This window comes from Anser anser (genome assembly GCF_964211835.1).
Source record: "Anser anser genome assembly, chromosome: 9".
In the NCBI taxonomy this organism is placed as follows: Eukaryota; Metazoa; Chordata; class Aves; order Anseriformes; family Anatidae; genus Anser; species Anser anser.
This window is the reverse complement of record NC_139729.1, coordinates 11,260,917-11,286,648: the sequence shown is the minus strand read 5'-3', so window position 1 is coordinate 11,286,648 and position 25,732 is coordinate 11,260,917. Positions and strand designations below refer to the sequence as shown.

The 25,732-nt window shown below is 41.6% G+C and overlaps 2 protein-coding genes across 12 annotated transcripts in view; both read right to left on the bottom strand.

Annotated features, from left to right (window-relative positions):
• Positions 1-21,753, bottom strand: part of WDR33 (WD repeat domain 33) — a 68,195-nt gene extending 46,442 nt beyond the window's left edge. For all 11 annotated transcript variants that reach the window (XR_014588414.1, XM_083849370.1, XM_083849373.1 and 8 more), the window contains exons 1-6: positions 21,595-21,753; positions 4,054-4,278; positions 2,286-2,354; positions 1,741-1,845; positions 1,031-1,126; positions 385-536 (exon numbers count right to left, since the gene is read on the bottom strand). Coding sequence is in view for 10 of the 11 variants with exons in the window: in XM_083849370.1 (XP_083705496.1) it covers positions 385-536; positions 1,031-1,126; positions 1,741-1,845; positions 2,286-2,354; positions 4,054-4,257 (626 nt within the window). In the remaining variant the exon portion in view is untranslated. The remainder of the gene's footprint in view (positions 1-384; positions 537-1,030; positions 1,127-1,740; positions 1,846-2,285; positions 2,355-4,053; positions 4,279-21,594) is intronic.
• Positions 21,754-22,138: 385 nt separating this feature from the next.
• Positions 22,139-25,677, bottom strand: POLR2D (RNA polymerase II subunit D). Its single transcript, XM_083849419.1, has 4 exons — positions 25,366-25,677; positions 24,281-24,461; positions 23,669-23,764; positions 22,139-22,741 (listed from the first exon to the last, which is right to left on the bottom strand). The coding sequence occupies exons 1-4, from the start codon at positions 25,436-25,438 to the stop codon at positions 22,663-22,665; spliced, it is 429 nt and encodes a 142-aa protein (XP_083705545.1). The 5' UTR covers positions 25,439-25,677; the 3' UTR covers positions 22,139-22,662.
• Positions 25,678-25,732: the final 55 nt, after the last annotated feature.

The following is a 25,732-nucleotide window of genomic DNA, read 5'->3' as shown; positions in this document are numbered from 1 at the left end:
GAAGGCTTTATATTTTATTCAGTTACGTTATTAAAGACTGAATTCTTTATTTGGAATGAAATTGTTGTCTTACACAGTGCGTATAAAAAGGAATAACTGATACACATCGTCACCATATAAAAATGAAAAGAATACCAGTGCAAAATGCGGCAGACAAATACATCTCTAACATATTGCAGAGGCCGATACTGGGACAATACTAATTCAGAAAGGTGCCAGCAAAACGGTGAGAATGTGGAAACAAAAGAAAATATTGTGTTTATGTGGTGCAGGAAGTTTCCCAGAATCTGACAGAACCCATGCATTTCTTCACCCAGAATACACTTAGAGAACAGTCTAATCATGGCAATAGGTACTACAGAAAATGGTATATTGTGTATAAACCTGGCCTCTCTAATCGCCTCCTTATGTGCCTGGAACATCTTGACGTTGTTCATGTTGGACTGCCAGTATTTCACATATCCCCCATGGTCTGCTGTCAGCATCCACATATCATTGTGTGACCAAGTCATAGCCCTTACAGGGCTGTCGTGAGCCTGTAAATTCAGAAACAAAACATCTAGCAAACTTGTTCAAATACTGTCTGACTCACACAAACATCAAAGTTTTTAAAAGTTCCTACTTAAACAGATGTAACAAAAAAAATGAGAACAATAACAATCCAGTGAGATTCAATAAATTCTTGCTGGGGGAAAAAAACATTCCCTTATACTGTATACAACTGCCCTCTAAATAAAGAGTATATACACTTCGTTTCCAAATTGTGTTGTTTTAGTATAAGTAGTGAATCCCTAAGAACAGTTAGTAAAGCATACGCAAATGGAATGAGAAGCATTAAGTGAATTGCCTATAGCCACAGTCTGACATAGGGTCAGAACAAAACCAAAAAAAAAAAAAAACAACCACCCAGAGACTCCCATTACCACTCTTAGACCACTGGCCCAAGATGAGGAGCAGGTGAAAAAATTTTCCCCAAAACATGCTCCAGGACCTCAAGGAAATGCACAGAGATCTTGACAGATGAATTTACCTGTAATATTGTTTCAAAATTGAAAGTCAGTCCATTCCACAATGTGAACTCTCCACTAGATGCACCAGTAACCAAGCGTCTCCCCTCAGGAGTCCACTGCAAAAGAAAGATTTAACTGTGTAAATGTAGCATTTCTTCACAATCCTCTAAATAAATCTCAAGCTTCTTCCAGGGAATTTCAGAACTAGTATTTACTAAGTGATTGGCCAGTGAATGCAAAATAGACAAAAATGCAGAAGCCAGAGAGTTTTTGACTTTTCTAACAAGAGAACAAAGCTAGTCTGCTATAGAAGCAACAACAATTTAACCAAAGGGAAGAAACAGTTTATTGGCACCAACACACTCCTAGCAGACGATACTAAACAATACTGCTGACGTAATGGAAAAGTTGTTAAAAGATTCTACAAGAGTCAAGGTGCACAAAGACCTAACTGCCTTTTATCTGATTATTAGTCCCCAAAACAATCCGAAAAAGATTAAATGCACCCCAAGGTCGGAAAGAAGTACTTTGTACTCAGACCTTACCATTTGATTTCCTAAAATCCTCCACAAAAAGACTAGAAGTAGACACAGTAGTCATCCACGTATCCCATGTTAGTTTTATTTGAAAATGCTTTAACTGATCTGATCCTTTGTTTCTCTCTGCAGTTAAGAATATCAAGACTCTAAAATAAGACAATACGTCTAAGTAAATCCAACACTATACTCACCCTGACAACAAATACTGGGCATTTTACTTTATTAGTAGATGTCCGAACAAATTTTGTTGTTACAGCATTCATAGGGTTGTTCAGCATTCCTATGGGAGGGACCAACTACAAAAAGAGAAAGAGATTTAGAAGTGACATTTCTAACTAGAAGGAAAACATGCATTCTCAACACCCATTTCTAGAAAAGCAAGTTTTTCATTTGCAGGAATATTATCAGGAGTAAGTCCGTGGAAGCAGACTGTATGAAGCAGAAGTCTGTATGACTTACCATTTCTAACATGCAGAACCAGCATCTTCAAGAGCAATGTACTAAGCTCACTGTGTTATGAGAGTTTATGTTCATAAATTAAAAGCCTACCCAATTGCGGTTTCTCATGGGCAAATTTCAACAGAACAAAATAATGTAGGGAGAAAACTCCCTTCATATATTTGAGACCTCTTGTGGACAAAAAGATACTCTCAGCTGACAGGCAGAGTTGCTCTGATTTTCTGGACCAATTTTACCTACAGAACGTCATCAGTTTCAGAAGAAAGATTTTACTTACATCATTATAATATCCTGCATCAGGCTGGATTGCTCGCATATCTCGCTGGTCTCTCTGCCATACTCTATTCTGGAAAGAAGAAAACAACTCCTAGTTCATATCTCCACTACTTCACGGTTAAACAACAGAAAATAATGTGTTGACAGCCTGGTTGGCAAATCCCAAAGCACTGTGGCTTAAGCATCAAGTAAAGATAACATTGTATTGAAATGCATAAAACTTAGAAGACCCAGTGATAAAAATACCTTGGGTGTGTTAAATTTGACATGCCAAACACCAACTTTAAAAAAGTACTTTACACAGAGTCATTAAAGTTGGAAAAGACCTCCAAGATCATCTGGTCCAACCATCACCCTACTACCAATGTCACCCACTAAACCACATCTCCAAGCATCAAGTCCAACCTTTTCTCAAACACCCCCAGGAAAAGTGACGCCACCACCTCCCTGGGCAACCCGTTCCAATGCCTGACTACTCTTTCTGAGAATAAATGTCTCAGAAATTCCAACCTAAACCTCCCCTGAAATAGAAATGAAAAATTTTGGCTTCATATTACCAACTTGCATGTGTACATATTAGAAACATAAGCTAGAACATTAGTTAAAACATTTCTAGCATACACTACTACAGTTTGCCAGAATTTCTTAAGCCAAGAAGGAACTACGTATAAACCGTTATTCACTTTTTTGTGGGACCACATCAAATCATCTTAGTGTTAGAAATGGTGACTGAAGTGGAATTTTGGTATATCCCAAGCACTCAAAACAAATCTTTTTTTTTCCTCTCTCTCATTTACGTGTTTAATAAACAGGGCAACAAGGTAGCTTATTTCTGCCAAAGTGAAAGAGAGGTCCTGAGCTACTACAATTGTTTTTTACAATTTGTCCACTAGAGTTCTTTTCGGGGTGGGCATTCCTGAAATATTAAGAATGTTTTAATATTTGGTATTTAAACAGATCTTAGACAGTAACTTATAAATTTAAGTAAGAAAAACATTTGAATTTTTAACATCTACAAACTACAATCATGCACTGGCCACAGCAGACCAAATTCAGTTCATCACACCTTTGCAATGTTGCTGTTGAGATTTGAACAATTCCTCTATCTGCTGATTTGATTCTTTGTCTTCTGAGCTAATAGTCAGCATTTGTAGAGCACATCTTGATCAAAGAATTTTATTTATGAAGAAATGAATAGCACCCCATCAGGAAAGCTAATAAATCACTTTTCACAGAACCACTTCTTCCGAAAATTTCATTAAAGTTGTTCTCTGTCTTTTAAGAGTACAGAATAGGATTTTCAGAGACCACAGTTCTAAACAGTGTTATTTAGTAAAATGAAAATACATTTTATGGTGATCTGGTTTTGGAGGAGAAAGGGAAATGGTTTATTTCCCACTTCAAGAACTTTTTATTTCAAAATAAAAGAATAATTACATTGTTTACACTGAGTTGTGTCCACCAAGAACTCAGAACATCACACGAGACATTAATATGCACTCCCAAGTTGTAATTCCAAGACAGACAATGTTAAAATTGATGCTTACAATTTAACTGTAAATTCAGTTGTGTATATGTGCAGTTTTATTACGAATAACCGAAAACGTGTGTTCACCCTATACCAAGTTTACAGGCATTTGTCACTTGGTTTGAAAATGCAGCAGTAGATCTCTCAATATTCCAGACTGCTCTACAAACATCTGGAAAACGGAATTCCACATTTCATGAAGGAAAAATGTTTTTCAAACAAAACCAGAAAATTAACCAACCTCCAAATATTTAATTACAGAGGGATTGTAGTCTATAGTCTTTCGGTTCACAGCTTTTCGCATTCGTTTTCCATCAAAAGTAAGCTGTTGCATTGCTTGCTGCTGTGCAAAATCAGGTCTTTTGTAGAACAACTGCCGAGGCGCCTGGTGCTGGAACCTCGGCATATGGAAAAATCGGGGCGGGGAGCCAATTTCTGTGGCCATGGCTATCTTGTTTCTGGAAGACTGAAAAAAGTGAAACAATAGGTTACTACACAATAACGATAAAACTGCAATATTAGTACCTCCAATAACTTAAGTCTACAAGTATAAATAATGCTTCTACCCAGTAAACAGTACTTCTTGAAGTTACATTTGCGGCGTTCTCTGAACAAGTGTTTTTCTTCCTCTGTGTCACACATCACTCACCTTAAAGTGATCAAGTGATCAACTTACTTTGATCAGGTACTGAGAGGAATTTTTTACTGAAACAGATCACTATAAAGTCTGTTTTATTATTGCTTAACTGTGCAGGAAAATAATGTCCTCAATAAGAATAATACAGGCAAGAAACAAGCAGCTCCTTCCAAACAACGTGATGCTTCAGATTCAGTATACAACAGGAAACACCATGGTACTTGCCATTTAAACTATTAACAAGGAAAAAAGTTTTAAAGGACTACCCTAAAACCTTACTCTAGGATGCAAAAATAAAATTACATTTCCTTTACATAGCTTATAATAAACATACCACAGATCACTTTCTGCCTTAAGGTACACTTTCAGTTGCATTACTGCAAAATAAATCAATTATGTAATTTTCAAGATTCTCTAATAAGTGTAACCAAACATCGCCCCTGTTGAGGTTTAACCCACCAGCAGCTCAGCACCACATAGCCATCCACTCGCTCCAACCAACCAATCCCAGGTGGGATGGGGGAAAGAAACAGGGAAAAAAATATAAAAAAAATGTGGGTTGAAATAAAGAAGGTTTAATAGGACAGAAAAAGGGCAATAAAAAATAAGAACAAAAATAATTTACAAATCTAATGATGCAAAATGCCATTGCTCACCATCAGCAGCAATACGAATTTTTTTTTCTGACAAAGAGAAACTAGCCTAAAAGTAATTTTTACTTCTGTAAAATCTCCAAGTGATACCACAGCAAGCTCCTCACAGCTGAAGACTACAAAATATACCGTCTTCAATGTAAATACTGACTTCAGATTAAGTACTGACACACACTGAACCAGTGAAAACTCACACTTAATTTTCAGCTAGCACTCCTCTGTCCACAAGTTGTAGTTTGGCATGAGCTTTAAGCCAAAATAAATTGAAGAAAGCAAACAATGCTGAGAAATCTTATTTGCACCAATGCTAAAAAGCTTACACAGAGTCAGCGTGCATTTAGTAAAAGGAATGAAAATGGAACTGGTAGCATTCAGAACAAGAAACTGAAATCTGCTTGGACATCCATGAATGCAATTTCCTGTTTAATTAAAGTACTCGGACCCTCAATTTGAGGGAGCTGGAAAGGTATTTCAATCATTGAGCTTACAGCTTTATCTTGCCTTTTCTTATCTCAGTAATTGAAAAACGTTTCAATTTTTTAAACAGCGCAATAAAGGTAAGATAGACGTGTTAGATGTAAAAGAAGGTATGAAATAGTGCCAAGGTGCAGGCTGCCCTTCCAACACGCAGTTGTTGGTATGGGGCAGGGCTGACCCTGCACAGGCTTTGCAAACCTAGCAGTCATACACTCCTTCCTACTGCTAACCGAATGTGCGTCAGGTGAATGGTAACACGCATCACCGATGACATCTGGCTGTTACTTCCGAAGACAGAAGTCTGAACTAAAATGACACATTTCCTTAAATAAGGTCAGAAAATTTAAGACTGTTGGCAGGAATAGCATCTTTCATTAGACCAACTTGTGTAATTGGAAAAAGAAGAACTTTTACGTAAACAAGCCTTCATATTTGCCTGAAAGCTGCTCAGTACCAGGTGGCCTAATAAGATAGTGTTTGGAGGTAGACCTAGTAACATCGCTGTCACCACACCATTACTGAAACATTAAGCTCCTTTGAAACAAGAAAAAGGAGGCAGAACTTTCTGACGCAGGAAGTATGCCAAGTACCCCAACGCTATCTCAGGTTCTCCTACAACTCTTAGAAAAAGAAAAAAAAAAAAAAAAATCCAGTTCTAATCACTCTCAAGTCTAAAGATACCTTTAAGCCAGAGAGGGAAAAAAAAAAAAAAGGTAACTTTTCAAACGCACACAATATCTGTATTCCCTTATAGGTAATGGAAAAATGAATTTGAAGAACCAAGAGCAAGAATGCAGACGCACACATGCTGCAGCTTCCAAAACACTCTGATCAGGTATTTGCAAGAAGACATTTTATAAAAACGCCTTTTTAGAGAAACGCTCCAAAGCAACAGGTTAATTCACCAATCACTCTCGTATTTCAGAAAACCGGATCTCCTGAAAAAAAAAAATCTCTTTCAAACATAGGTAAATAAACATTTGCTATGTGAGCATTTTAGACTGGACATTCCCAAAGCTATTGCAAGCAGTCTCTGGCTCAGATTATTGTAAACACCATTCACCTAACAGGAGTATCTATGGAAACAATGGTTTATGGTTATCAAAGGCATATACGGATGTTAATTACACCTCTTCACACTTAGACACTGCTCGCTGAGGTCGTGGTTGTGACAAGACTATGTGACAAAACACGAGATGGCACAGGATTAAGGAAATGAAGGCTTTATGTTCTTTTTCAAAAAACTGTTTTCTCCAACTTCCTAGATCACTGCCTCCATCACAAAAAGCTTCCTACGTGCAGTTGCAAACTGTATGAATCTACAGAAGGATTTAACCCAGCTGCTCATAATCACGTCCTTCTAATAATGCCTCAAATATCATGCTTTTATCCACGTAATATCCTTACACCCAAGTCGTCTTTGCATACGTCATACCTATAGCGTGCAGGTGTGTGTGTATATACACACAGCAAACGACGTTTCCAGAGAAGTTTTGGAAATGAAGGGTTTGCCTATGCAGTCAGTTATCAGATCAAAACTGAATATTCACCTCCAAGAACTTCTACTTGAGTCAAACACAGCAGTTTAATATTGAAGCTACCAGTACCCTAACTTGTCTTGTGCTTTTGAGACCAATGTCTCTACAGTCTCTCCCTTAGCTTGCTTGTATCAGCTAAAAAAACTGTCTGTAAAGTTAAACAAAGCTTTAAAGGAAAACACTTTTGCAGTATAACAGAAACAGTGAAAATTAACTGTAATTATTTGCATTGCAATAGCACATTGGAGTCCAAAATATGATTCAGGTCATTCAGTGGAAAAAAAAAAAAAAGTTTATAGAAGAACTATTTCAGCTTTCCCAGGCAGAAAATACAAGGTAGCACCACAGTGCAAAGTCAGCATAACAAGTCATTGTTCAACACATCAGTAACGCCCACTTCTTTGACTGGAGAAATGTTACTAAAAGGAAAGAAAGCAACATCTATACATTGTACGTTTAACAGCTGTGCTTGTCCAATTTCAAAAATCCTACGGTGAATAACCATTTCTGAAAAAAAAAAACAAACACTCTGCATTTAACTTCTACATTAAGGAATCCTTAAGTATATCTAAATAACAAACATCAGACCAAGTCCAACGCGTTATTCAGTGCTGAAGCTTTGCAAGTAAAGGCATTCCAAAACGTTCTCCCCTTTTTCATCCTTTGAAACAACATCCATCTCTGCTCTGGGGACCAGCAGTGGGCACTTCCATGTCTTTCCCATTCCTGAAACATTCATGTTATTTCTGGGAAACCTCTTTGTAGATCTCACCATGCAGTGTTCTTCCTTACCTGGGAATCTTCTTCCCATTGTAAAAGAATTATGTGGAAGAACATACTCTTTATGCATGCTACTCCTGCCATCTTTAGCAAAGTGTTTCAGGTTTTAAAGAACAAAACCACAGATATGTTCACACCACTCATTTTACTCTCCACTACATGGGAATGGAGCAAACCATCGTGGCTAAGGGCTTTGAACTGTGACAGACTGCTAGACTCATCGGCCTGTCTTGGAAGCACAAAATTACCAGGGGGAGGGTTAGATAAAAAAGGATTCTTTATTTTTGCAAGTCATGTAATCTTGAAGTAAACTGTCTTCCTAATGTTTTAAATTAACTGAATTCAGCATTCTGAAAATAATTCTTCCTTTAAAGAGGGAACAAACCTGAGCAAAAGATTAAATCAACATTTTTGCATCTCCCCTATTTCATTTGCTGAAGCAGATACGCTTATAATCTACAAATGTTAGAAATACACATCACTAGAAATGCTGAAAAAAACAGCATGGACAGCAACTTCCACTACACTTTCCTGAAGATACACTGGGAATCTGCTTAAAGCAATTGATCCAGCTGCCAATGAATTAAACTCTCCCAGCAGAGGTAACTTTGATTCTGCTCTACACAGACGTTGCAATTTTTCTGAAGAAAAGATTGATCACATTTCCTTCACAGTACAAAACAAAATTCCACAGGGAAAAGAGGGAAAAAACATTAAAAAAATGATGCTAATTTAAAGAGCTAGTAAAGAAGATATTATTTTGACCAATTCAAACTACTTTGTGTTTCAACCTCCTGTTTTACTGGAAAATGTTTCGTTACATTTACAGTATAAAAATTATCTGAAGTCTGAAAATTTTACAAGTGTGAGAGGCACTCAAGAATCTCAAACAATTTAATCAGTCCTTTTTATTACCTTTTAACAGTAATGTTAAAAATAATAAAATAAATAAAACTAAAATATAATTCATAATTAAAAATAATATAAATAATTAATAGCAGAAACGATGAATTTTTCATAATACAAAAAGTAACATTATGTTACACACAAGCTGAGCAATTAGTGGATTGACAGCAGCCCTGAGGAGAAGGACCTGGGGTTGGATTTGGGGGAAAAACTGACCACAAGTCAGCAATGTGCGCTTGCAGCCCCGAAAGCCGCCCATACCCTGGGCTGCCCCAACAGCAGCAGGGTGAGGGAAGGGATTGTGCCCCTCTGCTCTGCTCCTGTGAGACCCCACCTGCAGCCCTGCGTTCAGCTCTGGGGCCCAGGAGGACCCACGAGAACGCTCAGAGGGTAGGAGCACCTCTCTATGGAGCCAGGCTGAGGGAGTTGGGCTTGTGCAGCCTGGAGGAGAGAAGGCTCCCGGGAGACCTCACAGAAGCCACGTGCCTAAAGGGAGCCTCTGCAGGAGAGCTGGGGAGGGACTTTTACAGTGGAGTGCAGGATCAGGAAAAGGAGTTACAGCTTTGAAGCAAAAGAGGGCAGATTTAGATTAGATACAAGGAAGAAATTCTTTCCTATGAGGGTGATGAGGCCCTGGCCCAGGCCCTTCCCTTCCAGGGAAGCTGTGGGTGCCCCATCCCTTGCAGTGCCCAAGGCCAGGCTGGATGGGGCTGGGGGCAGTGGTCTTTGAGGTCCTTTCTAACCCAAATCATCTGATTTACAGTTTTTGCACTAATTTACAGTTCTACACCTCAATGATGTCGTTCCCGGTAGTTACCCAAGTGAGGTAATGGCTACGTTAAGCAGGAACACAAAAGTAGCTCCTTAACAGAACATGACTTTTGACAAAAAAGAGCATGCAACGCAGTGATAAGGAAAGCTTGCGTTGGTCACTGACATGCAACAGGGCAGTACAAGTTTGCATAACTTAGCCCCGTGACCATGCAATGACATACTTTTTAAAAAAAGAAAAAAATCCTACAGTAACAGGAGAAAATGCATAAAATTCCTGTCCTTTGTATTTTTAAATCTCAGTCAGATTTTGAATTAAGTAAATTTTATAAAATTATTTTATTATAAATAAATTATTTATAATAAAATTAAATAAAAATGTTCCTAAAACATGAATCACAAAACTAAAGACAAAAATACTGACCTATATCATACAAGACTGCTTTTAATCAACATTTTCCCAGGATTTCCCCAGGGCTCTACTGCCTTTAAAGACACCCCTCATACATACTAGCATTCAATCACTGCTGTGTTCTATCTGTAACAAGAACTTCCAGGTGAATGGGGTCTGAATTCGGACCATACAAAGTGGGGGCAAAGGATTTGGTAGCTTTCCCAGTCCTGGCCATTCTGTTGCAACAGATGTAAAATAATAAAATATCGTCTACACCTGCATGAAAAAATATGGAGGTTGATAAAGTAACCATTGACCAAGTCAAAATTTATTACTCTGCCCTAAAGTCTTAACAACCTCTTCCTATTTGGAGACACCTGAAAGATTTGTTTCATACACAGCCCTGAATCTACTACATTGACAGCTTTTTCCCCTTCATTTCAGCTCTGTACTCACGCATCCCAAACACATATACTCACATGATACCGATAGAATACGTAGCATTTTTAGCATATAAAAAAAATCACCATACTGTGAGCAAGACCTGGAAAAATACAGTTATTTTGATGCTGATTTTGATTCAAAAGATTTATTCTCTGCAGGAGGAGAAGCAGTGTCAATATTTGATTGACAAAGGAAGCCCTACACCTTTCAAGTTTTACATACAAACACACGAACCCCAAGACTCTCTGGAACATTGGAGAAAGCAGGCAGACAGAATCTGAAATAAAGACATCTAAAAGCCCAAGGGAGAATGGGCTACAAAGGGAAAAAACTTTACAGACTGAAAGTGTCTCCTAGGCTTAGTTAACCTGAGGATCTTGAACAGTTGAGTCTGCTCAGCTGCACTTAACTTACACATACATTTAACAGTTTCTTCAAAATCTGCATTTCGAGTGATAAGTAAATACCAAATAACCAAGATGATCTCAGACGTAATTCAACTTATGCTCAAACTAAACCCCTGACTCATTCTGAACAGACATGTCATTTGCAGAAGACTGGTGCATAAATACATTATTAAAAAATCAAAATACTTCAGTTCACTGGACTCTAGAGACATCTCCTGCTTTACTGCTTTGGCCACAGGAGAGAAAACTGCTTCCCCAAGTCAGATGCCCCAGAACAACTCCCTTTCTGCACCCCACAAAAGGGACTTGTACAGCAAGTTTCTTGTCATGCACTTCAAACGAGGATGGATGTTTGCAAGGCTGCACTAGACTTCAGCTAGAAGATGCACAGGATTTGGTTTGCTGCTATGATTTCAGTGTTACTGATTTGATAGTTTTGCCATAAATTAAAATTGACTTGCAATACTTGCAATCAGTTTTAATACTAAAACAATATTCTTCCTCTCTGAATTAACAATTAATTCCTTCATCTTGCCTCCTACGTGGCATTTGACAAGAGCTGCATTTAAATTATAACCCAGTCTGTCTCTTTTACCACTGTGAGTCACTAATACAATAGCAATTCATCTTAACTCGCTGCAATGCTGTCCAGCTTTGTTTTCATGCACAAGTGGTTACCGATGCTGCTTTACTCTGAAGCTTACTTTGCTAGGAAGCAAAATTTGGACTAACTTTTAGATCACTTAACACAGGATGACAACACTAAAAACAGCAAAGGAAAGACAACTTAAAAGCACAAAAGGCCTCTCTCATGCTTGCTAACCCTAAGTATCAAGATATTCTTCTTCAGCTAGGCATTATATCAGGACTTGCTGAACTAATGATAATCTTAGCAAGAAACAAATTAAAAAGTAACAGCTGCGTCTGCTAAGGATGCTCAAGAGCACAAGGCCAGGCCCCAGGTACAGACCTTGCAGGTCTCCTTGCTCATCTTCACAAGGTTTCTGCTGTTTCTAGGTCTCTCTCGACTCAAGAGCAGTCTAGGTATGTAAACTCCCAAACCACCAGCTTGTCATCAACTTTCCTTCTCATCGCACTTAAGACTGAACCGGAACTTTTCTGGATTCTAAAGATTCTAGATTCTAGAGACAAATTATGATGTAGGCACCACAGGGAAGAAACATAGCCACTGTGCTTTCATTTGGCTACAGTCAGCTCCTGGCAAGAGAGACCTTAATAAAAGACTCAAGCCCTCATTTTATAATACACACAATCAGCAGAGAACAGGAAAACATAATGAAAAGAAATCCTACAAAAAGTCCTCTGAGAATTTTATGATCAGTGTAGGGGAAAAAGAACCAGCGGGACTACAGCAGTTTGCAGGACAAAACACAGCAGCTGCTATCTTTGATTCAGGAACAATCTACTGAGATTCAGCTGATAAATGAAGTCCACATCATCTAATGACAGTCTGATTCTGTTCACGCCATGAAACAGAAGCAAACATTTTAAAAATATTAAACTTGAGTATTTGAGTACCTATGAACTGCAACTTCAATGACAACAAGAAAATATTGAAGTTGTGGGTTTTTTTTTAAAGACTTGGGAATTAATAAGTTGAAACTTTTTACAATGCTTTGTCCTTCATAACCTTTCTCTATTGAACACTTAGCAAACATACCCATAACTCATACAGCTTTTACATAAAAGCAAACGTTAAAAGCAAAGAACAAGGATTACGGAAATCTCTACATGATGACCCAGAGAACGCTCCTTTTTCCTTGGCGTTACTTGGCCAGTCTTCTGCAGTGCTGTTTGCCGTACCAGATTCTTTGCCAAATAAAAATAGAAGAACAGCATATTAAATTTCCATTACTAAGAAACTGAAGCCCTCAAGAACAGCAGGAGGAAGCAAAATAACGCCATCATTCGTAATCATGTGAAGAAAAGGTGCATTTACAGAGGAAGCAAGACTCGTGATAAATACAACTAAAAGCAAAAGATGAGATTTTTTCAGTACTTATTAAATATAATTACAAACTCTTTTCTACCTCTCTCTCCAAAAAGATTTTATACTTGAACAGAACATTGCAAGAGAAAATTTTATTTATTTGTGTATTTTAATGCTCAAAATCATTCCCCAGCCATGTCTGCAGCCTGGCTAACTCACATCCAGAAGCGGAGACCTCTGCAAGACAGAGCCCCCATCTTCTCAACACATCCTTACCTCGTGAAGTCAACACGAGAAGATTCTAAACACTGCTCCTGCCACGCTGCAGAATAAATGCCCTGTAACATACTGGCCCACTGGAATATTCTAGCAATATCCAAGGAGATTTTTTTCAAAGGTTTTTGATGCTCTCTTGATGAAAACACGTAGTAGATGCACACAAGAAATGCATCCGAAACGCAGAGTTGTTTGTTGTCCCTCCCCAGACCAAAACCCAGGGTTTGGTGCAGTTAAATAAGCAGCTATTTTTACAGGAAAAAATGCAAATACATACCTTCAGTTGCTATGCCCCAACACAGCTATTGAAGAAACACGTTTAATCAAGAATAGAGGAACTGGTGAGAACAGTTCAAACTTTACCAAATCATGCAATGTTGCTAAATAACTCCTACAGACCCTGCTACAGAAATTCACACCCCACACTACACTGTAGGGTTAACTTACTGGTGAGTCAGGGAAGGCCAGTTCAAAAACAAACAAGTAAAAAAAAAAAAGAAAAAACCACAAGACAACCAACCAAAAAAACCCTAAATTACGGAAACAGTGCAAGAAAACATTTCTGAATTATTCTGATCGAATTGAGTTATGACTGTGACATTAGTTACATGGATAAAGACAGAATTCCAGAGCTCAGTTTCCCATTATCTATTCCAGTTAAGATTTAAGTCTAGCATATTTGTAAACTCAACTTTTGCCAGTTTGCTGTGGAAGGTCAATGTATAAACCCTGTTTGCTACTTACTGGGCTAGAAACTATCTAAAGAGGAACAAGCTGACAATAACCAAAAAAAAGATAATTGTAATCATCAGTTCTGTGTGTCTGCAAGTCTGTATAACATTACTTGAGCCATTCTAGCAGCTTGATTTGAAACACGCCTATTTGAAAACAGCCCACATGGAGATTCTCCTACCCAGGAACCTTGAACACAACACTTTGTACAGTGATAGCTGATGTATATACCACATACTCACTCAACTGAGCCACCAAATAACTAATTTCAGGTTTTTGTAAGACTTGTTTCTTCTTGTAAATTTTATTTTTGGTATTATACAATCCTGTCATGCAGTGTAAACTAAGTCTTAGGTCACTTATTTTCTATAGTTACTCTTTCTCGAAGAAGTAAAAAGAGATTACAACCTTCAAACATGAATTTAAGACTTCTGGCAGCTCTGGCAAAGTCAACTATGCACTGTAGACTTTCTTATTTTGTTAAACAAGACATTTCATTTTGCTAGCTCAGCACAAAAAGAGCCAGGCCCAGTTCATGTGGTTACATTATAGTCACTTGAATGAACAGAATTGCATCATCTTTACTGAACACTAAATTCAGAAACATAACCATGTTAACAAACATGAATTAGAAATACATTTTGTGTTAGCTGAAATCACACAGGCATCTCATCCAGATGCCCTTCCTCATGAATCAGGAGGCATACAAATCCTATGTGTGATTACGAAGCCTGTACGTGACTTATGTACACTGCTCAACCACCACACTTAAGCTTCTCTAGTAACTAGTATTTACCATTTAGTGTTGTTCAATAAAAGCACATCCATTCATCTTCTCCACCAACACATTTTTCGGTAAAGAAAATTCAAGTTCACATACATCAGTTCTGCACAAAGCCTTTTAAAGAGTAAAGGTTGCCAAATCACAATTCCCCCAGTTACAGGAAGAGTCAGGCTCCCCATGAGAACAGCAGTTCAGTAAGAGAACACGTCCCCACAGAGCCGCAGGTCAGAAAACTAAGTTCTCCAAAGGTCTAAAATCCCTTGGCATTTCTTTCCTACTTCACATCACCTGCCCTGAGAATATCAGCTGGCTCTCCTGGCAAAACCAGCACTCCTCTCAGCAGTTCTAGGCCGGTATTTTCATCTTACCGTACTAATATACTCGGCAGCTTTACCGCTCGAGGCTCTACAGGAGATATTACCAGAAATAGACCAAGCATGCTTATTAGGCTCAAATTTGTTGAGACACAGAAATATTTGCATCCACCAGAAGAAAGAGATTGCAAAACATGGTTTGAGGACTGGCTCAAGTATGAGTTTAACTCCCAGCTCTACAATTTAGGAACTGCACAAACATTTGAGAACGAGTACGCTGTATTAACACTTAGAGTCTGCAGCCCTTTTACTTGCAGATTTGGTCAATCTATGATCTTTCTTGCTACAAAATGTGAGTAGTCTCTGCAAAGAATCATAACAATTTGCTTACAAACATGACTCTATAGAAAGAAAGGCATTTTGAAAGGAAATTGATTTTTATTGGGTTTGGGGGAAGGGGAACAATGTGGGAAAGCACAGCTCCTCATCCTGGTCACACAAATGTGGTGATAACTACTCTTGTGAACTTCAGTACAAAGAGCCTGGAGGATTGCTTAGATCAAGTTCTGTCATGACCTGAACCAAACCTAAAGCTGCTGACACCAAATAAAGTCCTGCCTTGCCCCCGACTGCATGTTCCCGCCCTGTAATACCCCTCCTTTAATCCAATGAGGATTTGCGTGACCGGACTGGCCATCCACCTAAGGAACCTAAGGTGTTAAGAGACCTTTTTTTGTTATCATTAGTCAAAATCCAAAGCATCTTCTCAACTCACTAACGAGTTGCAGGAATGCCCCTACAGACAGACAGACATTTGATGAGGAAACAAATGGCAAGGAGGAGCAGGGGAAGTCACCACTGCAGGCTGCCATGCCAGCTGGGATGACAAACAGCCCCTGGACAGCCCAGAAGGACGGCACAGAGCTGCAGCAGCACCACGCAGCCACCAGGCTAAGTCACGCACTGCATCCCCCGGAGCTGGGCCGTTACGCAGCCGATCCAAAACGCAGCTCCTGCCAGACTCAAATTTGTTGACAAATACTCACGCACCAACGGCAGAATGCAAATCTCTGAGTTGCCAAAGCTTGCTAATAAACACCAGAACTAAACCAAACACAGAAAATCCTGCGGACTGCTTGTTATCCATCGAGTCCCCGGCCTCCCTTTACAAAGGAGCACACTAACATCTGCTGCATGCCTCTTTTTGATTTGGGGAAGTGATTTAAAGAAAACCTCAAACAAGCATTTAAACCAAAGAAACACTGATTAATTCAAGTGCGTGCTTTATATTAAGGCTGCGTGCTCATCGTGAAGCACATAAAAGAACCTCAGTTTCAAGCCATCTCTACTTGTAGCTGCAGAACCACTTCAGCTCCCGCTGCTGGCTTATTCCACTGGGGGTAGTCACTTTCGGATAAAGTTGCAGGGGAGGGACTACACAATCTGAAAGCCAAGTTTCATGACCAACTGTCTTACATTACAGCTTGCTACTGACCTGAGATGTTTTTAAGCATGCAGGGATGCATTTTCAGAAGAGCTGACCGAGCTGCCGCATTAGTTAAAAACACAAATAGTGCAGCCTGCCTACCAAGACATGGTCACCGCCGCTCAGTACTGCAACAGCCAAAGCTGCTGCACAGACGGATGGATCCCTGCAGCACTTCTTTCCCTACTGCCTCAACTGCTCCAAAACCAGCATTTATAAGGTGCAGGCCAAAGCAGAAAATGGAGACAGAATAAAAGTTATCCAAAAAAGCCTCTCTTTCACTCACAGAAATGCTCTCCCTGTGCAGCTGCTTGGGAAACTGCATGAACTCTGGAACCAAGAGAGAAGAGGCAGCAAAGCATAGTTTATTATTTTTAACTTTTAAATTAAATTTAAATTATTTAAAAGCACTAAAAATTCTAGGTTATATCAAATTCACAGCTCTATGGAACACATTTTCAAAGCCTCGAGAGCTTATATAAAATAAAGTTTATTATCCACTATCTATCATTTTAGCAAAGATTAGTTAACAGCAATGAGCTCACAACAAATACTGTTCTTCATATCAAAATGAAGTCACTAATTAAAAGTAAACAGAAAACGTGTTCAGTTTGAGGAACAGCATGGATAAAATCACATTTAAATGAAAAAACGAAACTGAAGATAAATTTGTAAGTCTGTTAGGAAAAAATGTACCAAGGTTACTTGTTGCAGTATGCAAGCACCCAGAGAGGAAGAAATTATTTCATTTATGACTGAAAAATACGAAAAATCAATTTTTGTATTATATGCATGTATATGAACACTTCCATGTAATTAAACAATATGTGTGTATAACAAGTTTTACCAGGGTTATTCATCAGTGAAGTTTAATACTGTACGGTAAGTCTTTCTTCCTGCAGGAGAGAAATTTTGATAAAAATAACAGCTACTGAAACTGCTTAGAACAAAAAAACCCAATTCCTGGCAAGATTTTGTTGTAACTTCCTCAGTACAATTCATTATTAGTAGGTTTTCCCATATTGTGGAAGTTAGCATTTATTCTTCCTGAACAACAAGGTACCTTTATGAACATGAGATTTTTATTTTATTTTATTAGTAAAGACCATCTACATGCTCTTTGTAGATCAGGGCCATTCTTGCTACACAGAATCGTATTTCTTTGTATAATGTGAGGCGGAGTAGCATTGTTGGAGGGAAACAGTAACAGTACCAAGTAGCTCCCTTTCAAAGCATAAAATGATTTGATCCCCAGTATCCCTCCATATTCGGAGAACGCATTACAAATAACTGTGATGACTCTAAAATAAGAAGGAACTATACCAAAACCATAAAACAGCTTGAGGGAATGCATCAACTTTGGCTGACAAGAAGCTCTATGTGAGCCAGCGATGTGTGCTTTCAGCCCAGAAAGTCACCTGTACCCTGGGCTGAACCAGCAGCAGCGCAGCCAGCAGGGCGAGGGAGGGGACTGTGCCCCTCTGCTCTGCTTCTGTGAGACCCCACCTGGAGCCTGTGCTCAGCTCTGGGGCCCCAGCACAAAAAGGACACAGAAGCATTAGAATGAGGCCAGAGGAGGGCCACGAAGATGATCAAGGGGCTGGAGCACCTCTCCTACAAAGACAGGCTGGGGGAGTTGGGGTTGTTCAGCCTGGAGAAGAGAAGGCTCCCGGGAGACCTCACAGCGGCCTGCCAGTGCCTGAAGGGGGCTACAGGAGAGCTGGGGAGGGACTCTGATAGGGGGCGTAGCGGTAAGACAAGGAGTAATGGCCTTAAACTAAAACGGGTAGGTTTAGGTTCGATTTATGGAAGAAATTCTTCCCTCTGAGGGCGGTGAGGCCCTGGCCCAGGCTGCCCTGAGCAGCTGTGGGTGCCCCATCCCTGGCAGTGCCCAAGGCCAGGCCGGGTGGGGCTGGGGGCAAGGGGCTGGAACCAAGTGGGCTTTGAGGTCCCTTCCAACCCAAAATATTGTGTGAACTTAGTAATAACAAACTTCATAGGTTTCAAGTCATATGTCCAGACTTATGCTTAAGCCATTCAGAGGTACGACTGTCTGGGCGTGGTGGTTAGCTTTTTGGTTGTTTGTTTTTTTCTGTAGACCAAGTCCCCTTTAGACAAAAGCAAGAGACTTGAAATTAAAAAAAAATAATAATGAAAAAAACCAGCAATGAAGGGCTGGAAGACTTGACAACATTTCTAATCACAACCTCCACAAAAATGCAAGCTCCTACTATGCTTAAACACACTCAGGCCTTACCTTTCCCCACTATAAACGTCAATTTATATTACCCTACCACAAAACGAAAAACCATTTTAATCAGTACTTCCCATCACAGTGCGTGCAGTGTCTTTATACCAAAGGTGTTATCAAAAGTAATACCGCACAAGAGAGACTGGCTTGCTTTCTTTCCTGGTAAATATATAGTTGGTATCCCATTTCAAGTTTCACAACAGAATGACTGGTCCACCCAGCCAGAATGCGGAGAGCAGGTTGAACCAGAAGTGGCATTCCAGCAAGTGTCGTTTCTAAACACCAGTGGGCAAGAACGGACTGCAGGTACGTTTTGCGTCACTCTAGAAGCCTGGGACCATGGGTTCTCAACGCTGAAGTGAAGTGAGTAACACAAAACCAAGAACTGCTTAGTTATCAGAAGTCTACTTCTCTGCTCTCACTTCCACAGATTCTCTAGGTGACAGAAGAAAACTTAAGCAATGTTAAGGTTTTAATCTTTTAGAAGACCTTTACCATATCCGTGCCCCATTATTAAGCTCTAGCAACATTCATTTTAACTGCAGTTTAGTTGTCAATGAATTTTTCTCATTAACTATGCCAAACTGCACACCTGTGTTTTTACTTTACATTAAATTTCCATTAACAAAATGATACGATAACAGCAAGAAAAATATGGCAAATCAACAACAAACTTGGGAAAATTCACAGACACACTACAGACAGTTTTCCAACTTGCTTTTTGAATATTCCTGCACAAAGACATGACTAGCTTCCTGAAAATATAAGCTAGAGTAACATCTGGGCAAGACACTAACTATTTTCTGTTTCAGTTTTAATGAACAAACTACAGAAATTCCCTAGATATCAACCCTGCAGCTAGCAGATGCAACAAGTAAAATATTTTGCTCCGAACTATCTCAGTGAAAAGTTAAACTGTCTTCTTTTCACGTCCCTACACAATCAAGTATTCTCCCTATTTTTTTTCACGTCACTCAGAAGACTAAGACATCTGCCAGGGACGGAAACAAAACAGAAACTTTCTCATCTCCTTTGATCAAAGCCTCTTTTTGCTGTCAAAAACTACCTACATTTCAAGCTTAATTTATGATCACGTTATTACTTCCTGTGCTGGTCTGCTGCTAACAGGAACAAAAAAAACGATGAGAAATTTTCCAATTCCCATGTTTTAAACACAGCAATGTGTACTGCTGCTTTTTGGCTGACATTCTTTTACAACTTGAAAGAGCAAGGATCCAGTGAAGGACCGAGGCTTCATGTAACCAAGGCAAACTTTTAGTGTCAGATACTACAAAGAGTTAAAATGTTTCATCAACTCTAAGAGTTTCTTATTAGATTAAATGCTGTTTAGATACTGGCCCAGGCTGCCCAGAGCAGCTGTGGCTGCCCCATCCCTGGCAGTGCCCAAGGCCAGGCTGCACGGGGCTGGGGGGAGGGGGAGGGGGCCCTGCCCAGGGCAGGGGGCTGGAGCCAGGTGGGCTTTGAGGTCCCTTCCAACCCAACCCAACCCATCCTATGGTTCCAGGACAAACGTGCACTAGTTATTTTCACATAACGTTCTGTGCAGCTCAAAGTGATGCCCCTCCGTGATCTGTCAGTATTTTTTCTTCCTCAAAATTGATGCCCTTAATCTGATTAACTCCATCAATTTCTGAAACAGTCAAATGCCCGCAGATTAAGTCAAGCCCAGCTTCTAAAGTGTGGAGCAGGTGGGCAGGGAACTCCAAAAATGCTAACAGCAAATCAATCAAAAGGCACAACAAGTTGTTCTTACTAAGCTGAGTGTGTTTAAATAAAATGTATTTTCATCACAGTTTCAGAGCTTCCCCTTAGGAATACTATAGCATAACTGAATAAGATGTTAAGAACTAGATTTTTAAAGATATTTTATGTATTGTTATACTGCAGATGATATGAGAAAATTGTAGCGAACTGCTCAGAATTAAAAGTCAATTTTGCTGACAAATAAGTCAGGAAGAAGAAACCCCGAGTATTTTCATACAGTATTGTCTACATACTGCAAGCTTTCTGACAGATGTGGATGTGGTAGTGCCTTTCCTACAGGAAGCACAGAAGCGTTTCTGAGTTAGGAAAAGTATAAAAGCATAAACACCGGTTGCAATAAGGATGAGGGACTAACAGCTACACAGAAAAACAGATTCCCAACTGCTGCTCAAAAATGGTGATTAAGAATCTCATGAAGTACGAAACCAGCAGAGTACAGAACTACTTACCTACGACAAGTTTTGTAAGACAGATGCACTCAAATGAGTATCAACACCGTAAAATACTGTATTTCAAGGCATACAAGTATGTAATTATAAAAAAGAATCTAACAGCAAGAGAGAATTAACACCCACTTTCAAGAACGTACAAAGTTTAGTGAGTTGTCTCTGGTTGAAAAAAGAAAAGCAGTTTTTAGCATTTACTTCAAGAGATCACCTATGTTTACTACTCATTCGGACTGGCAAATTACTGACAGAATGTGCCACCACACACTTACCGAGCCCACCCTCCCTTCCAGAGTCACAAAGTGCCTACCACCTGGGGCTTTACCCAGCCCGCAGAGGCCTGGGCTGTTTAACCCGCGTCTCCAAGCGGTCACAGCCTGACGCCAAGCCTCAAATCTAAGGCTGAAGAAGAAACAGCAATGCTTAAAGAAGAAAAAAAAGGGGGGGAGGGCGGGAGGGGGAACCAAGAAGAGGCAGGCCCACGAGAGCCGTGCGAGGCGCGGGGCGGACGCCGGGCAGCAGGCGAGAGAGGCCCAGCCGCCCGCCCCCCGGTCCCGACAACAGGCCCCGGAAACCCCCTGGCCGCCCTGCCCTGCCCTGCCGTGCCCTGCCCGCCGCCCTCAGCGCCGCGCCCGGGGGCTCGGCCCCTTCCCCACGCCTGGGCCGCGGCCTAAACATGGCGGAAGAGCCGCGCTCCCAGCCGTTGGGCACCGCCGGCGGCCCGCCCCCGAGCCCCGGAGCCGCACTCACCGTCCCGCCGGCGTCGCGTCCGTCCCGTCCCGTCCCGTCCCGTCCAGTCCGTCCCCGTTCCCGTCCCGCCACCGCCTCACGCGCCCCCGCCGCGGCCTGCCGCCATCTTCCTGCCCCCACCAGCGACGGGGGCGGCGCACGCGCGCTACGTCAAGACGCACGGCGGCGCGAGAGGCCGCGGCGACTGCGCATGCGCGGCGGCGCCCGACGTGCCGGAAGCCGGGCGCCCCGCCCCCTCGCTCCTTCCCCGCGCGGGTGGAGGCGCCAAGCGGCGCGCGCGTGCGCACTGAGCGGCCGGTGGCCCCGCGCCTCGGGTCACGTGGGGCGGCGGCGGGGCAGGGTCGCGCAGCCATGACGGGACGGCCCCGCCCGGCGCGCGCTCTGCGCCCTGTCAGCAGCGGGGCCGCGCCGCGGCCATCTTACCCCCCGTCACCGCTGCTCCCACCCGAAAGCATTTTTTTTCCTCCTTCCATGCTAGTGTTTATTGAAAAGGCCCTCGTAATAAAACCAGGACACGCATCCAACGTTCACAAAACACGGGACGTTAATTAGAAATGTCTTTTAATTTACACTGAACAGCAATACAAAATTACGGAAGCTGTAAAATTCCACCATCCCGATCGAACGATTAAAAAAGAAACTGACTCTGCCTGTCCCTCAATCTTCCAAGAGTCAGGTCTCCACGAGTCAAGAAGCAGCGTCCCCATCTCTTTTGGAAGTTCACAAAAAAAAAAAAAAGTCACATCTACATTTCTGCCAAAAAGCAGAAACACACAGAACAATCCCAAATCAGGGAGAGGGGCATGGAAGAAACAAATACTTGAGCCACTAAGACTTTTCAGGTTCTTTGGCCCTCACAATACAGGAGTCCTTAACCAAACACACATGGAACAAACCAAGAGGACTAAACTCATCCCTAGTTCGAGAACGTCTGCACGTGCCGGTGCTGGAGTACCCTTCATCCACAACTCCCTTACTCAGTCCGGGAGCTGGATTGGTACAGAGGGCTGAGAAACAACCAAAGCTCTCAGATTTTTCTGCCTTATACGGAAGGGTTGAGCGTTAACCTTAGTACTGGAAGCTGCGTTTAGTCTGAATGTCATCAAGAATCTGCTGTAATTCCTCATCTTCAAATCGGCCCTCCAGGCTGCAAGATAAAAAACGAGGGTTTATTAAAGGTTTTTGAAGTAGTCTCCCTGCTACCCTCTATATTCCTTTCAGATACCCATGCAATGCCCTCTGTGTAGGTGAGAGAACTGCATCCTTTCCAGAACTTTCTGCTGAATGATTTCAAATCATTGTATCAAAAAGGCAACCCAGATGCTGGCTTAAACAGACCTCTAAATGAAGCCCACTTAGCCTCATGCTCATCAGCCAGTACAGACTATGAAGAAAGCAAGGGAAGAGCCTCAAGTTGCACCAAGGGAGGTTTAGATGGGACATTTGGAATAATTTCTTCCCAGAAGGGGTGGTTAAGCATTGGAATGGGCTGCCCAGGGAAGTGATGAGGTCTCTTCCCCTGGAGGTATCTAAGAAACGTGGATGTGGCACTCAGGGACATGGTTTAGTGGTAGACTTGGTAGTTACGTGGATGATTGGACTTGATGATCTTATGGGTCTTTTCCAACCTGAAAGATTCTATTGTTCTGTGAAATCTTAGCATACAAGGAAGAAAATGCGATTCAGATCAGTGTTTGATTTCCTCCTCTTTCTCAGGCCACGAAGTAACAAATCAAAATATGATACTGGAAGAAGTTTATGTCCCACCTGTACATTGCAGAACAGGGAAACTGTTCTTTGCTCCAACAGAAACAAACAAACAAAAAACACATAGCTGAGTGGGCTGAGAGCCACAATTTGAGCCATTGGCTCATTCCAGTAAATTTTATCTCAAGTGCGTTAGGGATACTTAGAAAGTTTGCTTCACTGTCAGATCAATGAATAGGTGAAGAAAGACTGAGACAGAAAGCTTCTCCATCAACAGAGCCATATTGAAAAGAAGGTATCTGTCCGTAGCTACCTTTAGATCACAGGAAAGTATAAAGCAGTCCTTTTGCAATATATAAATGCTCACCTAGGAATCAAAGCTTTGGCTTCCTCAGCTGTCTCAGGGCACAAATTAGCCAAACATGCCAATTCAAATTTATGGAGCTTTTTCTGGAGCAGCAAACTGTAAGGGAAGACAACAACTTGGTGAAATTACAAGACAGAAACATAAAGAGGCATAACACAAACCAAACAGACAACAAAGAACTACCATGCTTATGGCACTGAATTAATTTTTGTTTGTTTGTTTTTGGGGGGGTTGTTTGTTTTTGTTGTTTTGTTGTTGTTGGGTTTTATATTCCAGAAAGAAAGACATTACATAATTTAACAGGAAAAAAAAATCACCACCATGGGAAGCCCCACTTCCCCCAGAATTACACTACAAATAGTCTAGAAAAGCCTCCCATTTACTGAAATCTGCTGTCAGTCTGCTGTCAAAGCAGTTCAGAAGGCAGGACTGAGACCAAGTACAACCCTACATGAAGAATTATGATAAAAGGTCTTGCCCTTCCAGAAAGACAAGATTCAGATTTATGAGTCCAAATCAGGAAGCACCACTAAACTGTACTTATATAAAACAATGTCAATATTACATTTCAAATTCACCAACACAGTCTTATATCCTAATTCTTCCACTCACCTACGAACACTGGCAATGGTTTCACGGTTTTTGAAGCGGCTGAAACGCGCTGTGTAATTCAAAGTTTTCATGAAGACTTCAGAAAGCTCCTGCTCATCTTCTGCACTCTCATTCTGTTGCTTACGATGCTCAAGAAGCATGTGCACTTCTGAATTTAGAAGAGTTTCCGCAGTTTCAAATTCTACATTCGAATGAATGAACACCAACATAAAAACAGGTAAAGCATGGATTAAAAAGTCCACTTATGGGAGTTTTGTATGTAATTGAGCTTTAGAAAATAAGGAAATAACATTGTGCTTCACTGTAATCGTGCAAGCCCTTTTGCCAATGACTGGACATAATTTCTGAAATATATAGGTATGAATATAAATTTAAATTACTCTGTTTTTCATGACTACCCAATGTGTTTGTATTTTCGATTACACACTTTACTTTTGCAGCCACAGCCTCCTGGTTTGTCACACTTATGCAAGATGTTTTTTTCACCTACTTTTGGCAGAACTTCAGTAGCGTATGACTCGGTTTAGGCATAAAGTGTTTTGAAATGCATTATTCACAAGTGACACCTACGGTCTTGGAGGACCTCTAAGGAGCTTTTAAGTAAATGGGAACGCTGCTGAACATTTTTAACGAGCCTGAAACATAGATCGACCCACTGAAATTTAGTGCTATCAGAAAACCAGAGGGGGCATCTATCCCAGGGCACCCTTAGCACCCTTTCGTGAGAGCCCCCAGCGGCAGGGCACGGCTCGAAAGGGCCTGGCAACCCCTGTTAAGCACGGAGCCGTGAAGTAACTTGGGCTGACCACGGGCAGGGTGGCGATTTTAGAGTAAAATCATGAGGGGGAAAAAAAAAAAAAAAACTCTTTCAGGACGACATTCCTACACACACACACACACACGCACACGCATACCCCCCCCCCGACATTAAGTAGTAAATACAGCTCTGGGATTTACACAGAATAATTTTCTGAAAAAAAATTATAAAAAGTCACAGCCAGGGGCTCGCCTCCCTCTCGCCTCCCGCCCCCGCCGCCGCCGCCTCCCTCCCGTCCCGGCGCGGCGCGGCCCGGCCGGGCGCCCACCCTTGGGGAAGACGAGCTGCGAGGCGTCCTCCTCCACGTCGGCCGTGCGCGGGTCGCCGCCGCCCGCCGCCATCGCCCCGCTCCCGGCAGCGGAAACCCCGCGAGCGGAAGCGGCGCGGCCGCCCCGAGGCCCCGCCGCTGGGAGCCGGGGCGGGGCGGGCCCGGCTGAGGGGGTGGCGAGGCCCGGGAGGAGCGGCGCCCCTCAGCGCCCCGCGGAGCGCAGCGTGCGGTGAGGGTCACCCGGAAATAGGCGGCCTGGCAGAGCTAGGGCTCGGGGCCCGAAATCTCCCGGTGCCTAAAGCAGAGGCGCGAGTGAGCAGGCGTGGGGTGAGCGCTGAAGGAAGCCGCGCTCGTATCTCACGCGAGT

What these genes read in the sequence shown, in the direction of transcription:
- POLR2D (XM_083849419.1), bottom strand. Translation starts at nt 25,438, where the DNA reads ATGGCGGCGGGCGGCGGCGACCCGCGCACGGCCGACGTGGAGGAGGAC. An exon ending in GCAGCTCGTCTTCCCCAAGG is followed by an intron (nt 24,462 to 25,365) that starts GTGGGCGCCCGG and finishes ATTCGAATGTAG; the next exon opens with AATTTGAAACTGCGGAAACT. An exon ending in GCCAAAGCTTTGATTCCTAG is followed by an intron (nt 22,742 to 23,668) that starts GTGAGCATTTAT and finishes TTTATCTTGCAG; the next exon opens with CCTGGAGGGCCGATTTGAAG.